At 39.5% G+C, this 22163-nt stretch overlaps 1 protein-coding gene across 6 annotated transcripts in view; it reads left to right on the top strand.

Moving 5' to 3' along the window:
- Positions 1–21490, top strand: part of SLF1 (SMC5-SMC6 complex localization factor 1) — a 33132-nt gene extending 11642 nt beyond the window's left edge. For 3 of the 6 annotated variants that reach the window (XM_035099682.2, XM_060280193.1, XM_035099684.2), the window contains 11 exons: positions 1027–1167; positions 3476–3642; positions 6536–6673; positions 7506–7665; positions 10275–10422; positions 11483–11628; positions 12615–12778; positions 13291–13424; positions 15328–15420; positions 16024–16206; positions 20114–21489. In XM_035099682.2, the coding sequence (XP_034955573.2) occupies positions 1027–1167; positions 3476–3642; positions 6536–6673; positions 7506–7665; positions 10275–10422; positions 11483–11628; positions 12615–12778; positions 13291–13424; positions 15328–15420; positions 16024–16206; positions 20114–20607 (1968 nt within the window). In that variant the 3' untranslated portion in view covers positions 20608–21489. Of the gene's footprint in view, positions 1–1026; positions 1168–3475; positions 3643–6535; positions 6674–7505; positions 7666–10274; positions 10423–11482; positions 11629–12614; positions 12779–13290; positions 13425–15327; positions 15421–16023; positions 16207–20113 lie in introns of all 6 variants that reach the window. The other 3 variants (XM_060280191.1, XM_060280192.1, XM_035099683.2) reach the window with 2 other exon arrangements.
- The last annotated feature ends 673 nt before the right edge of the window (positions 21491–22163 follow it).

Below are 22163 nucleotides of genomic sequence, written 5' to 3'. Positions count from 1 at the left end.
ATCCTGTGTTAAATTGCAAATATGGTGGATGTGAGAATGGAAAGTATTTAGAGGAATACCTGGGATAGACCTGGGGTATGACATTGGTAAAGGATTGTTGCTATTCCCAGTGGGTTAATCCAGTAGGCCAGGGGTGGAAAACCTCCAGCTCACAGGCCTAATAGGCCTGGCAGGGGTCCCAGTTTGGCCCATCAGGCCATTACCCCAAAACATGCCCATCATATGTGATGTCAGGTGTGGGGCAGGTAGAGATGCAGGAACCTTAAAGTGCCCTCCTTGATTATGCTTTGGAGGAACTTAGTAGTGCAGTTGATCCCTGCCCAAAACAGAGCAGGTCAAACTCTAGTGGGCTTATCAGTGCCTATCAACGGTAATAAGCAATAACTTCAAGCCCACTGGATTGGCTGTGCAGCTGATTCCTGAAAAGCAAGCTTGGAGTTACCATCTATCAGCTTGTCCCACTACAAGGGAAAAAATTGTCACCAGGCATATTGGGTGAGTGACAGGGGGCATGGCCCCATCAACTGTCAAAGTGGCTTACTGGGGTTGGGGGATGCAAGCAGGCAGTCTGTTCTCTGCATTTTATTTTTGTTACAAAATTGGCTGTTGTTTTCCCTTTTTTTTAAAAAAAGTAAAGGCTTTGTGTTAGGGTTTCAACTTGGATTTATAATTTTTTAAAGAATTGATTGACCAAAGAAGAATCCCAATTAATCAAGCAACAGAATGTTTAAAAACAGTCATTTTTAATACAACTATGTATAAAAACCATGGATAACTGTTTTCTCTTTCTCTGCCACACTGGAGGAAATGTGACTTCTAAGACTATACCTAGTGTGACACTTTTGTGCATTCTCTAAAAATAAAGGCTTTCTTTGTGCTTTAGAATTGCCTCAATTCATATGCAAATATAGTTTAATCGATTAACCAACAAACTTAGGAGTTTCTTTAAACGGCCCTAACTTATGTTTATGTGTATCTGATCAGTGCTTAATCTTGTAATCCTGTAATTCTTATTTCATTCCCTAGGTAAAAAATACTCACTGTATCAATATACTTGAACTAGTAGATGACCACTTATTTCCTATTGCAATCTCAGAATTTTTATCCGGAAAAGATCTGATTCCTCCTGCTAAACTTGTTCACTCTCTTCTAGAGCACATACTTCAGGTGAGAATGGCAGCTTATGAGAACTGGTACAATGTACATTGCAGTGGCTAAGAAGGAGTGGCTGGGTCACTGGTTTCTCTTGCCTTACCTTAGCATCTCATCTTCAAAATTAGCTCAATACTGACCTCCCTTCCAAGGCTGTTGTAAGGATTTTACTCATACCGCTATGTGGGTACTAAATACTATTGTCAGATATGAAGTACAGTACGATGTCAATGTAAAAGAGATTGCTAAGTTGTTTTTCGTTTTTCAGTTACTTTTATTTTTAACCTTTTCTGTTTTCCCCCTAGTTTGATGCTATGGTTTTTAGTATTTACCACACTAAAATCCCAGTTGATGTGTTTAGCACACAATGCACACTGATTTTGCTACATGAATCTTTCCTGTAGTATCGAAATGCTAGCCAGTTTGGCAGGCTGTGTTGGGGAGGCACTTTCCATTGTATTGAATAAGGAACTTGCAGGAGCAGGAGGCAATTGCATCCCTTTCCTTGTGACATCCATGTCATGGCACTGAAGGGCAAATGGAGATGCCATGACCTTTCAAGCCACTCTCAGACCTAGAAACTGAAAGTTTTGGAGTTGGCTGTGATTACTTAGTGGCCGAGAACACTGAGTTTTGATTCAAAACCAAATTCCAGCAGCTAGGTTTGGCTTGCCATTCTTCCCTGTTTACAATGTATATACCTTGTTTCCATGTTAGAAAAAGCTGTGTACAGTGGTACCTCAGGTTATGAACTAAATTCGTTCCGGAGGTCCATTCTTAACCTGAAACTGTTCTTAACCTGAGGTGCGCTTTTGCTAATAGGGCCTCCCGCTGCTGCTGCTGCGCCGCCTACACGTGATTTCCTTTCTCATCCTGGGGCAAAGTTAGTAACCTGAGGTACTACCTCCAGGTTAGCGGAGTTTGTAACCCGAAGTGTTTGTAACCTGAGGTGTTTGTAACCCAAGGTACCACTGAACTTTGTCACTTCTGACAGACATATATGTAAAGGTAAAAGAAACCCTGGACACTTAAGTCCAGTCAAAGGCGATGGGGTTGCAGTGCTCATCTCGCTTTCAGGCCGAGGGAGCCAGCGTTTGTCCACAGCTTTCTGGGTCATGTGGCCAGCATGACTAAACCGCTTCTGGTGCAACAGAACAGTGTGATGGAAACCAGAGCACACAGAAATACCTTCCCGCCGCAGCGGTGCCTGTTTATCTACTTGCACTGGCGTGCTTTCAAACTGCTAGGTTGGCAGGAGCTGGGACAGAGCAACGGGAGCTCACCCTACTGCAGGGATTCGAACTGCCAGCCTTCTGATCGGCAAGCCCAAGAGGCTCAGTGGTTTAGACCACAGCAGCACCCGTGTCCCATATACAGTGGTACCTTGGGTTAAGTACTTAATTGGTTCTGGGGTGCCATTCGCTCCCCAAAAAGTACTTAACCTGAGCGGCGATAGTGCACGAAGCACTGATAGAGCGCTTCTGCGCACATGCGAAGCATGCAGAACGTTTATACGCATGCGCGTGGGGCGGAACCCAGAAGTAAACACTTCTGGGTCTGCCGCATACTTAACCTGAAAGTACGCAACCTGAAGCGTACTTAACCCGAGGTATGACTGTATATCTATGTAGGTAGGACTAATCAGCATTGTCAGTTAGCCCTCAGCCACCCACCTCTGGGTGTCAGGCTCAAGTCAAACAACAGCCCTTCTTCCTATTTATGCATGCAAGTCTGGAGAATTTCTGATTGCCCTATGTAAAATGTATGTAGGTCGCTGGTAAAGTACATGCTTTACATGCAGAGCATCCATGGTTCAATCCCTGGCATCTCCAGGTAGAACAGGCAGACACACCTAGAACTGCAGCCAGTCAGTGGAAACAGTACTGACTTAGATGGACCCAATGGTATAAGGCAGCTTTTGTATTTAAGGACCTTCACTACAATGTATCCCTAGGTTTCTAGGCTGCCAGTCTTTGACCAACACATTGAAACTGATGGGCTTTTAATTCATACTGTGTAACTGTAAATTATTATTAATGGTTTGGGATTAAAGGTAAAAGATTACCTGAGAAATCTACATACACCACTTGGAGTGCCATGATAGAAAAAAGTGGGTTATAATGCTACTTAAATGGCAGATCCAATAAAGAAAGATGGCTTAGTGATAAATATATATATACTGTATCGAATACAAACATTGTTGAAGGGTGGTATGTATTTTAAAATATCAATTATTTGTCTCAAACTAGTTGATTTAAGTGGCAGGAATAACAGGTGTAAGATTGGAGCAGAGTGACTGAGATGTGTTCATGCTTGATTACAGGGAAATTCAGACCAATTACTTCCTGTTCAGTTCTTTCATATCATGTATGCTCTTCTTCAACACGACCCTCCTTGGAAATCACCTTCTATGTTAACATACTACCTGGAAGTTCTTCAATGTCCTGTTTGCATGAGGGGAACCTGGCCTCTGTTAGAGATGCTTGTGAGGTAAGACCACTCTGGAATAATTACATTGGCCTGATTTGCACGAACTACAGTATGGTTAACAAACCATAGTTAAAGCTGACACATCTAGTAAATGATTACTTAAACCTTGATTCCATTAAAGGAGACACAAGAGCTGCTGTTCACTTCCAGCTCTATAGCTTGTGCATGGTAAATTTTCCATAAACATAGTTATGGAGGGAATTCAAGTTTTCTCATAATACTAAACCTATGGTTAATGTTAACTAAGATTTATAAACTACGTGCTTTTTAATGAGGCATTGAAATTACAACAGACTATGAAAAAAGTAATTCCTGCTTCTCATGGAATACAACATGATTTCTTAACCATGTATCCCCATCACAATATTAGGGAAAAGTGAAGTGGGTTGTTGTTTTTTACAATCAGGTTAGAGTGTTGGACTATGACCTGGGAGACCAAGGTTCAAATCCCCACTCTGTCATCAAGCTCACTGGGTAACCTTGGGCCAGTTATCGTCTTAGCCTAACCTACCTCACAGGGTTGTTGTGTGGATGAAATGGGGAGGAGGAAAACCATATACACTACCTTCAGCTCCTTGGAAAATAAAGGTGATATATAGATGTAATAAATAAGTAATCTTCCTTTAAGTGGGGCAGGAAAGTTTGGGTGCAGTCCAAATCATAAAACTGTCTGGATATTGGCAATTTTACTTGCTATTAATTTCAATGGGATTTAAGCATGCCTCTTTAGAGCACTACCACAATGTTCACAGATTTAAGTTGGAGCACTGTGTCAGAATTGTTTAGCAGATTATCAGTGTGTATGTCAAGTCAATGAGGTTTTATCCTGCATTTTTCAACCTTGAAAAATTGGGTTGAAAAGTGCATCACTTGATTTTTATTTTTCCTATTTTTATTTTTCCTATTTTTTTTGTATGTATTCACAAACCACTCAGGTGTAGTACTTCTCAAGCCCATGGGACTACAGTATAGCATAAGTATACTCAGTATATACTATATAACTATACTATATATACTCAGTTGCTCAGAAAGCTCTTGAAATATTCAAGTAAAAATATTTCATATTTGTAAGATTTTAATTTGACTTTTTACTAAAGTGGCTTGTGCTTTCTGAGCCTTTTAGTTCAGAAAAAATATGAACTAAAAATATGAACTAAAGCAAGAAAATTATGTATGGTGCAGAGAAAGTGAATGTGTTTTTCTTCCTTTCATAGTACTAGACCTCAGCATCATGCAGTGAAATTGATTGACAGTGGATTCAGGAGAGATAAAAGAAAGTACTTCACACAAGGCATAATTAATTCTGGTTTATGGAACACAGTGCCACACAATGTGTTGGCTGCTAGATTAGATGGCTTTAAAAGTGACAGTCAGATTTAAGATGAGCAAGTATATAATCTGTTATATATCGCAAATTGCTGTATCACCCCCCCATACTTGGAGGCAGAAGGCTACCAAATACCATTTGCTGGCAAGCTGAAGCAGTGGTTGCCTTCATGCCCTGCTTGTGAGCATCACAGAAGTATCTGCCTAGTTACAGCAATGGTGGAAAACATGATGGAAATGTAATTCTGGATGTGGAACATCAAGATGAAGATAAAGCAATTGATGGATGAGATCTAGGCATCTCCATCTCCAAAGGAAGGTCTTTTCCCCATTCATAGAGGGGAGTTTGATCCAGTGGAGACTCCTCCTCTGCTAACTGGTTACTGTACTCCCATGTGCAGAAGCCAGAGTAGGTGGTTTTGGGCAACCTCTCTGTACTCTTCTGGAGGATCTCCCAACCCTCCCAAGAATGTTTTCAGGTGCTGCAGGGTGAATGAAGAAATGCAGGAAATTGCTCCTGCCCATGAGAGTTTCCAGATACTGTAGTGGATTTATTCCTGAGGCAAGACTTTATCCAAGTCAGTAAATGCAGCGAAGAACTTTCAAGTTTACAGTTTTTCTTTGAGTTCGGGACTTTATTGAGCTCATTGTAAAGTCCTCAGAACTTGAATGTTTGCATTTAAAACAGGTAATGATTGAAGTGATATATTACCAGCAAAGCATATACATATATGTACATATATGGTCTGTACATATGAAGACTGTTGTAAAAAGCTGGAAGCCAGACAATTAGCTCTTTGGAGAGTATTGGGGAGCACAGGGTGCTGAATCCTGCCCTCTGTTTTCTCAATCAATAGGATTTCATCATTCCTGTCTGCAAGCTCCATATGTGTAGCCCAAGCAACTGAATTGGATTTGACTGGCGATTTGTGTATTTATTTGGTTTTAATTATTTTTTTAATATCCTGCCTTTTATCTTGAGTTACAATAACAAATGCATAGAAAATAAAATAGCAACATTTTAAAAGTAAAAACAATCTGTCAGTCCCTAGCCAGTCTATAGACATCCTTCTAGATCAGGCATCCCCAAACTGCAGCCCTCCAGATGTTTTGGCCTTCAACTCCCATGATCCCTAGCTAACAGGACTAGTGGTTGGGGAAGATGGGCAGGGCCGGCTCTAAGGCAAGCCTGGGTGGCGGCGCACGGCTGCGCCCGCTCACCCACCGCAGTGAGAAACTGGGCGGGGCGGGGGGGGGGCGCTGAAGCGATCATCGCACCACGGCGCCAGGGTGCCCGACATGCTTAAGACGGCCCTGAAGATGGGAATTGTAGTCCAAACATCTGGAGGGCTGAAGTTTGGGGGTGCCTATTCTAGATACATTATGGAAAACACAGGTCTTCTGCTGGCACCCAGAGCTGACAACAGGTGAGCACTATTTGAAGCTCAATATACACAGGCTCCTTAGTGGAGCTGGTGAACTTTGGGCTGTGGGGACAGGAAGGAAGATCAGAAAATATCCTGATTTATCTGACCCTTAACTATTGCTTGTGCTTTTTCCCCACCAGGTCTTGCCTTTACTGCAGTAATATTTGTCATTCAGTCCCTGTTACAGAAACTACAGATGAGGCAAGAATGTTTCACAAAACACTGTTAATGTTTCTTATGAATTTGTTCCAGGATGAAGTAATAGCATTAACAAGAAGGTGTGTTTCAAAGAAAGTTTTTACTTTTTAAATTTCTAACCCATTTTTGTATCTTACCATCAAGTTGTGCCCAGAGTACATTTACTACTGGTAATTTATACATTAACAATATCTCCCACTTGATTACTTTCCCTGTACTTTTATGTCAGTTTTTAAGAAAGCTATTCTGATTCTAGGTAAATGGGCAGATATGTTTCTAAACTTTTTTCAAAAATTACTTTTACACATTAGTTATTTAATTTACACACCCACACATGTTTAAGTGTGTAAGTGTTTAACATTGCAGTTCTGTGATTTTTCTTAGTCAAGGATTAGATTAAAAGCTTGTTTCACAATGTGCACATAATACTTAGATTTTACTGGAGACAATTATGGAAATTACACTGTAACAGCAAGAAGGATGAGGCTTGTAACCTCTTCCTTTATGCGGTGGTATGGTTCTTTGTTCTTAAAGTGCAAAAATCTCAAATTTTTAAAATTAACATTACTATGGGCTGTATCCAAGATTAGCCATACTCAGAGTAAACCTATTGAAATTATGGGCATGACTAACTTCAGGCTATGAATTTCAGTGGGTCTTCTCTGAGCAGAACCTCAGTAGATACAACTCATATTTACTGCCCCCCCCAAGTTTGGGGGAGCTCAAATATACTTCATCATGCTTGAATATCACTCTGGATTGTAGCTAGAGACAGCATTTCTATCAAAGTTTGAATTCCTTTGTAATTTAAAATGTGCTAAATTGCAGATTTTAACAGAAGATATACTGTGTGTTATGTAATCATTGTAACAAAACAGAAAAACAGATTTAGGAATTATTTTTCTTTTACAGTTTGTATGAAGACAATTCACAGCAAGCACAAGTGATGCCGCAAACTGTTCTTCTGGAAACATTCTGGTTAGGAAGTGAATCGGTGCTTTTCACAAAACGTATAAACATTCTAGTAGACTGGGTCATAAATTCCTATAGAGAGAAGTACAAGACAGATGATGTGAGTGATTTATCAGCTATGAAGAGTAAAGAAAGCCCAACAATGACTTTTGTGTTTTGCTGCTTTCTCTCAGGACTCTTAATAACGTTCCATGACTGTATATGTTCCCTGCTCCCTAGAACAGTGATGGCGAACCTATGACACGCATGCCAGACGTGACACGCAGAGCCCTCACTGCTGGCACGCGCCCCATCGCCCATTCACGCTGCTGTTGTTGTCCCCCCCCCCATTTGTTCTCCCGCTCCTCCTACAGCTTGTCTCCGCTACAGCTTGTCTCCACTGTTAAAACCCGGATCCTTTGTTGTTGTTGCTGCTGGTAGCCAGAGATTGATTTTTAACCCTTTCTGTGCTGTTTTTTCTGGCACTTTGGCAGACTATGATTGGGTATAACAGCGTTCGTTTTTTAACCCATTCTGTGCTGTTTTTGGGCACTTTGGCAGACTATGTCGGTGCTGCGTGTTAGTTCCAGCGAAGGTATTATTCGTCATTTATTTCTGTTCTCTTCCCCCCCAAAAAGCACAGCAGCTTTGGAGCATCCCCCCCAAAAAAGCAAAGCAACTTTTGCTTCCCCAAAAAAATCCTCCAAAACTTTGGTCAGCAGCTCCCCCCCCCAAAGCTCAACAACTCTGGGCACTTTGTGATAAACAAGGGTTTTTCGGTTTGGTTAAATAATTAGTTTTTGGTTTATTAAATACAGTTATTTATTACAATTATACATTTTTGTTATTTAAACTATAAATATCACAGAATTATAGTTGTTTTTTTCTTGAAGTGACACACCACCCGAGTTATGCTCGGGGTTTTTGGCGAATTTCGACACACCAAGCTCAAAAGGTTGCTCATCACTGCCCTAGAACAAGACTTTTGCATTGTTGTTCCCCAGATAGCCTTAATCATTGTTAAAGGTTATTGTCTATTGATTTCAGTGGGTCTTCTCTGAGCATGACTTAGCTGTTGGCACTGCCACTTAACTGATTAGTAATGTCATCTTAAGTATGTTTTGAAACCATGGGTTGATGTTTGTTTAAAATCCTAGTGAAAATGGATCCTCGGAATTGTGAATTTCTTCTGATGAATGCAAATAAATTCTCTCACAATTGATGTATCTGAGAAGCTGATACCTGAAAATCTTGGTACAGTGGTACCTCTACTTACAAATAACTCTCCTTATGAATTTTTCTACTTACAAATGGAGCTCCGTCCACCATCTTGGATGCGGTTTAGATAGGATTTTTTCTACTTACGAATTTTTTCTCCCAATGCATTCCTATGGGATTCGACTTACAAATTTTTTTGACTTACAAATGTGTGTTCAGAACGCATTAAATTCGTAAGTAGAGGTACCACTGTAACTGCTTATGTCATAAGAGATTTCTGTAATCTCCAGTATGTCCTCAAAGTAACGGACTCTTTATCCTTTGTGTCGGTAAAGATAGATCTAAAAGGGTTTCCCCTGGTTTCAAGTAAAATATGCAAAATGGAGAGCTTGGTTCCTGGAAAACAGTTGCCTAAGACAAGGTTCAAAATGTCCTGGAGCCATGATTAAGTGAGGCATGCGCTGTGCTAGCTATTTCAACATAGCAAGACTTTGTAATCTTTAATTAGAAATAGCTTGATGGGAGCTTACTTAACTCTGAGCTCCTGTAGCATCAGAGTAAGTGCCCTTTTGACAATTTCAAAACAGAGGAATCCCTAATGTTGCATGTGCCAGCTCCTTCCAGTCTGTTCTGTCCCTGCCCCCTTTCGGCACCAAAAACGGCATGAGTGTTAGTAGTCGTGTGGGGAGTTGCCTGTTCTCATGAGTCAAACCATTGAAGAGAACCATCTGGTTTTAAATGCAGGAATTACTGATTTGAATCAGTTTTTTAATCAAAAGGTGGGCTTTGTGGATTGCAAAGTTAAATTATGACAACTGCTGGAAGCATGGTAGTTGTCATTTGTTTTAATACCGTACTTACATGGAAGACCTGGTTAATTGGAAAGGTATTCTAGAAGCTACCATATAATCAACTATACTAGAGCCTCAAACAAAATGTAAAATGTAAATTCTCCCTATGTATCAGCCTGTAGTTTTATTTTGGATTAGCATGGCAAAACAATATATTAATTGGAATAAACATAAGCAGGGTTAATTAATTTGGCCTTCATTTTAGCTCCTCTAGGGGAGTAGTCTGTCCTCTTCAAAATATTTTAGCAGGGGACATTTGAATTTAAGAGTAAGTTGCTTGGTCCAATCCTGGCGTTAAAGTTATCAGCACATAGTAGCAGGGCCTCAGCATGTTTAATAGAGCAATTATCTGTTCCGTATCAATCCAAGCATCTGCACTTTGTGCTTCTTGAATGGTAGTGGATAAAGATTGGTGATCAGTAAGATTAAATATTTCAGCTCTCAATCACATGAACAAACAAGTCATAGTCTTCTGGCAAGATTGTGGTATAATTAAGGAAATTGTAGTAAGACGTGGTAAACTTCTTGGAGTTATGATGCTCATAGGGTAGACCACTTGTGTGAGCAGTTTAAAATGGATGAAACAGACTTTAATATTTCATGACTACATTAAGAAAAAATATAGTAACAGAGAGATTTTAAAGGTGATATTCTCTTCTAGATCGTCAAGCATGAAGTAGCTGACTTGTTGAACAGAATTTTGGGAGTTGTGGTCGAATACTGGATTCTTTCAGGGTTCCTAATAGACAAAAATATGTTACATCCTGTAGCTGCTGATCTTGCATCTTATATTGCCATTTCATGTAATGGTAAGATTGTAATATATTTTGTCATACACATGCTTATTGAATAAACTCTTCAGTTCTCTGTATTGAAACCAGACAACTGTAGTTGGAATATTTGGATGCTTATTTCATCACTTATTCCAACTCGGTGTGTGAAGCCTTCCTCATCTGTGACACCTGAACTTATCCTTGTCTCGTCTTCATTATCTTTCTCTCTCTTGGTGTTCTTCCCATATCAGAATACATCATAGCTGCCAAGTTATCCCTTTTTTACAGGGATTTTCCCTTATGCTGAATAGGCTTCCTCGCGAGAAAAGTGAAAACTTGGTAGCTATGGAATACATTGGCTGACATTTTTAACTACCAGCTTACTTCCCTTGCCTTTTTTTTTAATAGGCCTCTGGTTCTGCACTGTAATCTTACAGCACTACTTATGCATAGAAAGTGTAATTATTATTAATGTTTGCTAGATAATAAATAATAATAATGTTGATAGTGATAATAATAATTAGCTCATGAGAGTGCCCAGAGCTATACAGGCAGTCTTCCATATATTCCATTGTCATTTTACAAATGGGGACACAAAACTGTGCATTCACCATCTGCATTGCCAAGAGTATTAGTGTAGGGAGTTACTGTAAACAACTAATTATATATTTCACCTTAACAGATTATATAATTCATATTAGAGCCTGATTGCTAAAATGTAAAGTTTGGGTATCCACAAGCATGCTGGCAGTATAAAATGGAGTAATATGTCCAGTTCTCTGCTGCCACAGGTGGGAAGACTAGGTTCCCTGGGTTCGATTTACATGAGCATAGATTTCAGTTGAACATTAGCATAAGTTTGACACTAAGAATAGTCCTACAGAAGAACCAAAAGAAGTCGCTCTCCCTCTCTAGAAGCTGGGCAGTTATCTGTTGGAAGTGCTGTATCTTTCTGTTTCTAGAAATGGGCAAGCAATTCTACAGCTGGTTTAGTAATTCTAACAATTTAGGAATAGCAATTAAAGGACAGAAATGCAACAATAATATTCTCTGTTTTGTCTCCCTAACACTTTCTTACTGTCTCCCTTCTCTTCAGATTTTTCACCGCAGGAATTAAAATCGTTCATTTCTTCCATAACATCTCTGTGGCTTGAAATGTTTGTTGCAGAAGCAGTTTTTAAAAACTTGCCATTCCAAACCAATGCTGTTGTTTCTACTGAATTGCTGTCTCTCCAAAAAATTGTAAGTGTCTTTTGTACTAGGTAATATCTTTCTTAATGCAAAAACATTCTGGCCTAGATCAAATGCAATGATCCTGTTCCAATAAACCATGCATTTTTGCACCAGGAATTAACTATGTGCCTGCGTGCATCATCCTCCTCTCTGACCTTCTTTCCTTCATGCCTCCCCCTCATACACATTAACTCAATACTTATTGGTTTGTTAAACCAATTTTCTTGTGACAACTGAACTGGGAAACTGATGTTTGAGCTATTCCAACCATGATGTCAGGTATGAAACCATGATAGCAACTAGACAGCTGGTATTGTTCTGGGACTGGGGGGGGGTTCTAAAGGACTCTAGAAATCACTTTGCAATTTTTCCTTCTGGCTCCTCTGTTCCTCAGTGTCAGCATACCCCTAACTGTCTTGCTACAACCTCTCTTCCTGCCCCCCCCAATTTTATACATATCTACATTCCATCTGTTCCTGCTGGGAATTTTTGCTTCTTTCCAATCAACAGAGATTGGGTACTAGTGTTGCAGGACTTAATGGTAAACATTATAAACTGGACGTCCGCTAGTGCAACATTGGATCCAGCCCAGTGCATCTTACTCTCATTCCCAATGGCAAATTGTCTTCTGCAACAAAGCAACCTTTCGCCTAGCCTTCCCCATGACTTTGTGGCTGTAGTGCAGCATATTTCCCCTGATTCCAACATATGGATGCTGCTTTCGAGCATGTAGAACCCTAAGCACAATAGCCCACAATACAGCAAACCACTCAAAAGCTGCGTGAGAAGAGCAAGTCAAGTTCCCAGCAGCACCCTAACACAACATAATCTGCATAGGGGTGGCGAAGGCTTTTGTGAAGCCTAGGTACGATAATCTGGAAGATTAGCTTTAAGTGCAATAAAGATCTGGAGGGAACTGTTAGCGTTGCTAATTACCAGGTGTGTGTTAATGTCATATTTAACATAGCCTGACTAAAGTTTGACTCTTGCAACAGGTTTGTTCCTATCTGCCTGCTTTACAAGTTGGGTTGTGTGAGCCAAGGATACACAAAGCAAAGAAAAGGAAAATAGGGCAATGGCCTTGCCCTAAGTCTCAAAGGGCATTACTGGTGCTAAATGGTGATAAGCAGAACCAAGCCGAAGTGCTGCCCGATGTACCGTAAGTAATACCTATAACATCACCAGTTTTATTCTGCTTTGGGGGACAGCTTCTGACCTGACACATTTCTTGAACTTTATGTGACCTGTGTTGTTGTCTGCAAATTACTGTGACTGGCAGAAAGATCGGTTTTAATCCTGTAACACATCTGGGAATGGTGAGGGTTTTTTTCCCTTTCCCCTTTCCCTGCATATATGTAGACTTCACAGACTATACATACTTTCCCACTATTAATGTAAATTCCTTCCCAGGAGAAATAGAAGTATTCAAGAAATAATGTTTTTAGAGTGAGCTTAAGCCCTGTATATTGAATGATTGCTGGGTTTATTACAAGCACATACTATATGGAATGTTTCAAAACTACAGTGACTTAAATTTCAAAATATGAAAACATGTAGATGTATCTGTCTGTGAGAACACTTGTTACTTCTGAACAAGTGGGGTGTTGTTGGTTTTTTAAAGGTAAATAAAGTCCAGTCTTTTAACATACTTTTCCCACTTCTTGCTTTTAGTATACAAGGCACTGGTAACTCTGCTTGTGTTCAAAAGAAATTGGGAAACAAAGCTGAAGTTGAGATGATGCACAGCAAAGATAACCATCGTTTTTCAGCGAAGCAGGGGGCTGTTAACAAGGTTAATGTTAAAGGTACTGTGATTTCCTAACTTACGCTTAGTACTTCACAAGTTTGCAATCCGTAGTTCCACATTTGGCCCCAGTGAAGATGGAGTGGTACTTCATTATTGCGTAAGCCAAACATGGCTTTCTTGTGCTATTTGTTATGCAATGCCCTTTTTTAAAAGTTGGGGATACAATTGTCTGCTTTTTTAAATCAGTCAAACACACACAATTTTCTCTTGAGGTGTAAATTGAGGATGTATCCTAAAATGAGTCCATTCCAGTCATAGCCTTATTTCACTAATCCACCTCAACCTGTGCTTGAAAGAATCAGCATCGTCCTCTGATTTGAAAGTCTAATTCAGACTTCATCTCTTACCGTCCTAGACGTTTTGCAAACAAAGACCGAAGTGTATGCTGAATTACATAGCCCCATTAAGCATATGGACTGTTTTCTTCTAGGCATTGAGCCCAAGCTATGAAATGCATTTGGATTTTAGTTTTAACTACACTAGAACCGAAACACTTGAGTTTTAAATAGCACGGTACAGTAGTTTACACAGGCTCTGTTTAATACACAAATGTAATAAAATGTACTTATAATATTGTACCTGTCTTAAATCAATTTCTGGAACTATTTTTAATATGAATTTAACCTAGACATATATAATTATTGCCATTCAAAGTGCTCCGAAGTATAACAGTAATGGATATCAGAAGGATAGAACTATATACTAAGCTATTGGTAGAGCCAAAAACAGCAGAACCCTCCCTTTGCTTGGATTTAAATTTTATGCCCACCCTATGCCAAAGCCTCTAACTATATCAGCAAATGCACTGATAAAAAAATTACCCGATTTCCCCCTACTGGTGTGCTATTGGAGAGGTAATACAAAATGATATATAATTACTCTTAAAAGAAGTGGCTAAAATATGATACATTGGGAAAGATATACTTGATTGTTGCCCACAACGAACAACCAGACACTCTGCATAAGAATAATATCCTGTTGAATATAAATAAGGAAATTTACTGACCCAGTCCCATTGAGCAAATGTGGGGGTGGGGAGGTCAGAATATTCTCATTTGGGTAAATTTCATCATTCACTTGGGAACGTGTTTTTTGTCAACTCTTGTTCCAGTATAATCAGTGGATGAAAATGTAAACAAATATCAGAATTTTACACCCTGCATTCGTTAATTGAGCCACTACCTTTAAACTGCAGTCAGTCTTCACTGTCTTCCTTCTCTTTTTTTTTCTAGGTCTCTGTGTGTGTGTGTGTGTGTGTGTGTGTGTTCATGTGTTCCCTCTTCTTAAGACTGCTTCATTCTTCTTAATCTCTCCCTCTCCCTCCTCCACCCCCCCTTTTTTCTCTCTGGTACTGTAGGCAAGCCAGACAGCCTATTGAGAAACAGCAAACCATCTGTTAACGGATTTGAAGTTCTGAATTATACTTGAGTGTGTAGAGGCACTCGTGCTTAGCCAGAAACATTCATTTGAATTAAGCTACAAACGCTGTGTAAAAAGAACCATACACTTAATGTAGGTTCATGAATAAATTTAAGGGAGGGCAACTGCGCTCTAAACTTTTATTGCTTCAAAACCAAGCATTTTTGGTGTTCTGTGATCATTCGGTGCTTTTATAATGTGGTTGAAGCTTTACAGCTTGAACGGGTGGGTGGGGGAGAGGGAGAGATAATTCCTGTGTTAACCCTTTAGCAGTGCAGTTCCATTGCTGGATCTCTGATGAAACAGAAGCTCTGTGGGCTTTTTGAGTTTTCTTAAAAGGTATTTAAACAGGACAAAGGGAAATCTTATTCATTACTGAGTGCTCTGGCGTGTAGCCAGATCTCCTAGTTCCTGCGCTTTGATTATTTTCTTCAGTTGCCATTTTGCCTAGACTGGTATAATCTATTAATTCTGTTTGCTAGGAGAGACTGCCCTGCATACTGCTTGCAAAAGGAACAATGTGAAGCGATTGATTCAACTTCTCTCATTTCCAGGAATAGATATTAACATTAAAGGTAAGTAGTTCTATTTTCTTCCCTGAACAAACACATTAAGGCTCCCAAATAGCTGTGATACTTGTGTGTTCACAGAGTTCTTTTCATTCCTTGTTTTCCTGCTTCGGGATTATGAATTAAAGCAAAGATTTTATGGTTAGTTTTGCGGCTAAAGCTTATTGATTGCATTTAATTGTCTGCATGGTTTTTCTATTAAAGCACAATCGTGGTTAAAAATAATTCATTTCTGGCCTTTTTATAGATAGGAGGATAAAAGCTGTGAATAGCACTATAGTCAAGATTTTTATGTGAAATTCTGGTCCTAACAGACCTGGGCCAGTGTGTGGTTTTGACTGCAGATGCCTTGTTCTTACTTTAGCAATAACAAATACAATGCTTTGCAGAAAGAAAGAAACAGCTTCATTGTAGAATGACACTGAAGTAGTTATTTGCTTCATTTCATTTTAAAAGTATAATACAGAATTAGCATATTGATTTCTCAACATATTCGTCATAGCACTAGTTAGAGGGGGGAAAGAGTAAACGGAATCTGAACGACAATATTATGAACATCCTGCTACTAATTTTACTGTTTTCTCAAACTTCCCTTGATTTGTAATTCAGACTATGCTGGCTGGACACCTTTGCATGAAGCTTGTAACCATGGAAACACTGTGTGTGTGGGTGAAATTTTGCAACGTTGTCCAGAGGTAAACCTGTTCAGCCAAGTGGATGGGGTGACTCCCTTGCATGATGCCCTGAAAAATGGACATGTGGAAATTGCCAAGCTTCTACTTCAGCACGGGGGTGAGTGTGTTTGTGTTAAATAAGCTTAGAGAAATTTGAATCTGTAAAAACTGCAGAGTATTAAAATTTGAGGGTGTTCTTGATGTGATTTTTGAAAGCTAGAGGTTTTCATAAATATTGATGTGCATCATGCCATATTTATACTCATTCATCTTGTCAGTTAAATTATTTCAGTAAGCCCATAACTTTGGCTGCTTTCTCACATTTGCTGAATTGCAGATTTTTTGTAAAAGCTGTATGAACAAGCAGTGATGTGGATTGCATGCCTACCAGGCATTTTTCACAAAATCTGGATTTTAAATTAATTTTTACAATGTACTGCAGAAATGGTTAGCTTAACTGCTTTGTGCTGTTTAATTTCATTGTGTTTCTGCTTATATTTATGGTTATCCATATATATAGGCTGATAATTCTGCTTCTGAAAAGTCTAGGTTTTAAAAAAAAATGGAGGGGAAAAGGTTAGAAATAGCTTACTTTAGCATTTTGCATTTTAAAAAACCCCCACTTAAAACAGTTCAAAAATTACGTTTTGCATATACCCTCCATGAGATGTCTTCCCCTCACAAAGTACTCATCTTCAAAGGAGATAAAGTATATATATTTTAGAGCATTTGTGCGTGAGCCATATATAAACACAGAGTTTATGTAGCTCATACCACTACTCTGTGTGTCAGTTTAATTTCACATATTTCATGTTTTCAGATTTGTTATGGCTATACTAATTCTGCTGTGTGGAGTGCAAAATAATGTTCTGTACTTAGATAGCTTTTAGCTATACTCAGCCAGAAACACAAACATTACACTGGTTAGTCTGTTTTATAAGACCTCTGTGCATTTGCAGTCTTCTCCTGCCCCCTAAAGGCTATTTTCTTTGTCTCTGGCTGACATTCTTTCACAATCAATACATCCCTTGCTCTTCTCCCTCTGTGTGCTTGTGCTGAACCTTAATGCTGTCTCCCAGGTGTTTTATTTATCTACTGCACCATGCGACTGACATGCCAAGCCAATACCTGGCCTCACTTCAATCGGTCTAAGTGATGCAAGAGCCAATATTACCGAAAGCCCAAGTCTTCAATAGAACGTGGCATTACACTGACAGATGTGCATTTTTCCTGGGTGTCTGTGAAGAATGGGCAGCGGATGATCCCCTTGTCCTAGGGGAGAAGATCTGCTTGCACTTTCATTCATCAAGGTCCTTTTGCAATGGTGCAGACGGTGTGTGCAGAGTTATCTTGGCTGTCAGATGCCAGGCCTTCGCCTGTCAAGCAGTTTGACAGAAGCATGGCAGGAACTATGCTGCACATTCAGTATACAATTGCTCATTGTTGGTAACTAAACTTTATAGAGTCCTTTGGCACTTCCCTCACCCATAAGCCATCCTTTTTAGTTGTTTTTTTTAATCTACACTATGATGCAATGTCTACATTTGAAAATTAAAACATTGCTCTTTACTTGTGTGCATGGCACTGGCTCTGTAGGCACACAACCTGTTGATTTTATTGATGTGTTATACCATCTTTTTCTTAAAGAGCTCAGGGGCATCCATGTTTCTCCTCTTTTTTATACCCCAACAGTCCTTTGAGGTAGGATAGGCTGGGAAATAGTGACTGGCCCATGTCTCCTAATGAGCACTAAGGCTGAGTGGGAATTTGAATCCAGGTTTTCCTGGATTCGCCTTCTCATCAGATGTAACTATGCAACCTTTAGGAGGAGATAAGTAACTATGCAACCTTTAGGAAACATCTGAAGGCAGCCCTGCATAGGGAAGTGTTTAATGTTTAATGTTTAATTATGTTTTTTGTATATACTGGCAGCTGCCCAGAGTGGCTGGGGCAACCATATTATTATTTATTATTCCTGGTCTTGCAGTTTAGCTTTCACAAAAGTAGCCTGCTCTTCTCTCCCCGTCCCACACCCAGATCCATATGACACTTTTAACATACCATTTCCCCCTGCACATTAAAAAAGCATTTCAGTTAAGTACATTGCATGTTCTTCATGACTAAAAACTCTGCGCAACCTGTAAACTGATAATTGAATTGCTGGGTGTGGTTTGTTTGTTTGTTTTTTAAAAAAGGCTGCAGCTGATTTATTTCTCTAGTAGCAGCAGAAGAAGGCTCAGACCACATTGCTACACATAGAAGTCTTCCAATCTAAGAAACATAGGGTCTGTCTGTAAAAGCAAGATCATTAAATCCCTCTGACCTATCTGCCAAGTAGGTGATGAATGCTGCACTCATAGGCTTGGGTGTTAAGATACAGGCTTTGGGCATTTAAACTGTGCACAGCAGTCTTCTCTGTATACAGATGCCATCCTGGAAACTTATTATTTATTATTATTAATTTATATACTGCTTATATGCCAAAATGTAGATGAATCTAGGCATGCTTTTCTCTGTATGTGCTTGCTAGATGCAAACACATTGTTTGCCTCTCTGAATGTTTAGGCATTTATGGAATAAAAGCTTAAAACCTGGTTATTTGAGAAGCTGCATTCTTGCATTCGGCCTCATTCGGCCAGTAAGGAAGAGTTACTTCTGGTGGAACCACACAGGCCAAGTTCATCTGACAGCCAGGGCTGTTTGTATAGAGGGCATTCAGTGCAGTGAAACATACTCCCTCCTAATAAACAGCATGTGCTAATAGTTTGTTGCTTTTGGTGCATGTTAAAAATGCTTTATGCAAGCAAGCTGTATCCTTTTCTTCTAATTTTGTAGGTCTTAGGGAAAGTAACAGGAAACTATATTTTTAGCATATCTAATCTGCTGTTTCTTATTGTGCCACTGTTTAAACTTAAAAATACGTTCCAAACTCCAGTTTATACCTTCACTTGGCAAGGGAGTGCTGAAACAGGGTGATAGAGTAGCAGGATGGCCTTCCTTTCAGTTTGAATTGGGTTCTCCGTGTGAATGCTCAAAGAAAGTTAGTTGGTGGCATTTCTCTTTCTCCAAAATAGTAGGCAAGATATCCTGCTGACTTGTAAGGATGACCAGCTCACAAGACCTTTCTTCCACATTTTGGAGGCAGAGAAATGCCACCAACTACCATCCTTCAGCATTCACATAGAAGGCCTGGCTCATACTGAATGCTATCTGCCATACATAAGGAATTCCCCCTAAATGTATGAACAAGGCTAGGATTCTTTATGCATCTGGCTGACATGTGAAATGCTACGTAACTCAGCTGCTGGCACAGCCTTGTGCCCATGTGCTCAACTTAATTGAATGTTACAGTGATTTGTAAACCACTTTGAGTTTTTATTACAATCTAGCAGTATATATTTCTTTTTTATCATCTTCATCTATCAGTTTCCTCTACTTTGTGTGTCTTGCAAAACACGTTTTGTAAACCTGTATTGGTATTACCAATTTCTTTAAATATACTGAAGCATACAAAGAACTTGAATCATCTGGGTACGTTAACAAAAAGAAATCTGTAGTACACTTATGAGATCAGAAAGTAGATTTGCCAATGGTTGCCAGTTGGTGGTCTCCTGACCCCCAGGGGTTTGTGGCACTATTCACATAACAAAAACTACCTTAGAGATATACAACCTTTCAAAACCAGGGGGTCCATGGTTTGGGGTTTTGAAAAACAGGGGTCTGCAGTACTTAGCTAATTTGGATCCAGTGTTCTACATCCAGCCTATGAGTGACTCACCACATGACTGCGAAGGTGAGGAGCAAAGGTCTTAGCAGGGCATTTCACCCCAGAAGCTTTAAGGCACATAGTCTATACCTGAAAGAGGCTTCACATTTTAATTCTAATTCATTTGGGAATTAAAATGTGATTTGTTAATCAAAAAGCTTTAGATGCTGCAGACAAAACTGCAGATACTGAAAAACAGCCAGTTGTTTAGCTGCGCTAAATAAGCTATTTCCCATTTATTGTTTTGTTTCTTCTGCAGGACCAGTTTTGCTACAGCAGAAAGATTCAGAGGGGAACCTGCCGCTGGATATCATAAAGTGTGAAACAACTAAGCAGCAACTTTTGCATCTTGTTAATCCAGAAGAGACAGTTGAGGAATTCCATGCACAAGTGGAAAGCAATTTTCATAAAACACAAACAGAATTTTGGACAGTCTTATATTGCAAGATGTTGCTAAACTTTTGTTCTGTATATAAGCTATTTAAGCCTTTTTCTGTAGCCTTTAAAAAGCTAGCCTGCTCCAAACCGTTGCTGATGACAGCTGATTGTTGCAAGTTTAATGCTAGCTCTAGCCATTGGTTCATAGATCTTTATTTCAGAGAGCTTGAAACCTTTCGACATCTCCCAATATATCTTCATAAGATGATTGAGGAGCTTAAAAAGGGCACAGGTGAACAGCAGCAAGCTTTTGCAGCAGCACTACAGCAAATTTCAGTGGAAATCCAAATGTCTAACTGTTATTTGGCCAACTAGTTCCCAAACTAGGTCTGCTTGCCAAAAGCTGATAGTCCACTGGGGTAACTAATGTGATATCTCCCGATGTCCTTGGACTCCAGCTCCCATCAGCTCCATCCAGCATGACCAATGATAAGAGATGATGGGAGTTGTTGTCTTGGCAGCATCTGGAGGGTACCTCATTGTCTAATCCTGGTCTACCATGTTTATCATCTTCAACATATAAGTGTAATACCCTTGCCTGGTTGACCTACTGATCCCCGCAAGGGAACTAAGACTGCATTTGCCGTAACACAAAACTGGCTTCCTACTACAATGCGAACAAGCTGCACCAAGTATCAGGTTTGCACACTTTCCTTTCCCAGAAGAGAAAACCAGAATCGTTTGTTCCCAGTTTTGCACTAACCAGATTTTCCCTTAAGCTGTTTGAACTCGGGAAACTTACTTGATCCTGTCTTGTCCCCACTAATTAATTAAGCAATCTGTTTTCTCAGATGCTGGCTTGTCCTTACTTGGGCACTACAGCACATTCTCATCAGCTGTGAAATGGCCCATAGTCTCTTAAAATTCGGGTGGGTGAGCTCCAGCAACGATCATAGCACCAACTTAGGGGATCCTTTTACTCCATCCTATCAAGCAACACTTCATTTTGTTGGCTACCTCATTTTGTTCTCTGCAATCCTGTATAATATTTTTCTAATAATCACTAATCCTGTATAATATTTTTATTAATAAAATTGTTTTTGTAATGTGATCAATATTTGAATAGAATACTGTATACTTGGTTCATTTACTTTTAGGAGGCAATATACCGTGTTTCTCATATTATAAGACACGTCTTATATTTATTTTTTCCTCAAAAAAACACACTATGGCTTATTTTCAAGGGATGTCTTATTTTTTTCCTCCTCCTCCTGCCGCGGCCGGCATTGCTGCTGTGCCTATCACTATGTCTTATTTTCGGGGTATGGCTTATATTCCTTGAATGCTTAAAAATCCTGCTATGGCTTATTTTATGGGTATGTCTTAAAATATGAGAAACAGGGTACTACCACAACCACACACTGCATTCACAGTTTATCTGAGAATGAATAAAGATGCTCTTGATCCTAATACTGTCATTCTCAAATTATGAGGCAGCCCATCTTGGGTGGTGTGGGGGCATTTGGAAGATTTGAGGCCACTCTCAAAGGTAGGGCATGTTAATTATCTTGTTTAGGAGGCAACAGTATCTAGGGGAAGTCAAAGTTTCCATAAAACATGCCCCAAGATTGGACTCTTATTAAAGCTTTGGAAATGTAATTTGGAACCAAAAACCATTAAATAAATTAAAATGGTTGAAGCATAGCTTCATTATGTATGTTCATGAAACAAACATTTTGTAATTTGAAAAAAAAATTATTAAAAAAAATCAATGCTCCTGATTTGAAATAAAATTCAGGAGCACCTTAGGCTAAAGCAGCACTTTGCAAGAGAAGTGGGTCTGGTGTGGTAGTGTTGGACCAGGACTGAAGCAGCCTGGTTTTGAAATCTGTTATGAAGCTCACTGGGTGCTCTTTGTTCAGTTACCAGAT

This window comes from Zootoca vivipara, chromosome 11 (genome assembly GCF_963506605.1).
Source record: "Zootoca vivipara chromosome 11, rZooViv1.1, whole genome shotgun sequence".
Lineage (NCBI taxonomy): Eukaryota > Metazoa > Chordata > Lepidosauria > Squamata > Lacertidae > Zootoca > Zootoca vivipara.
The sequence above is the reverse complement of the archived record's forward strand: the minus strand, read 5'-3'. Positions and strand labels throughout refer to the sequence as shown.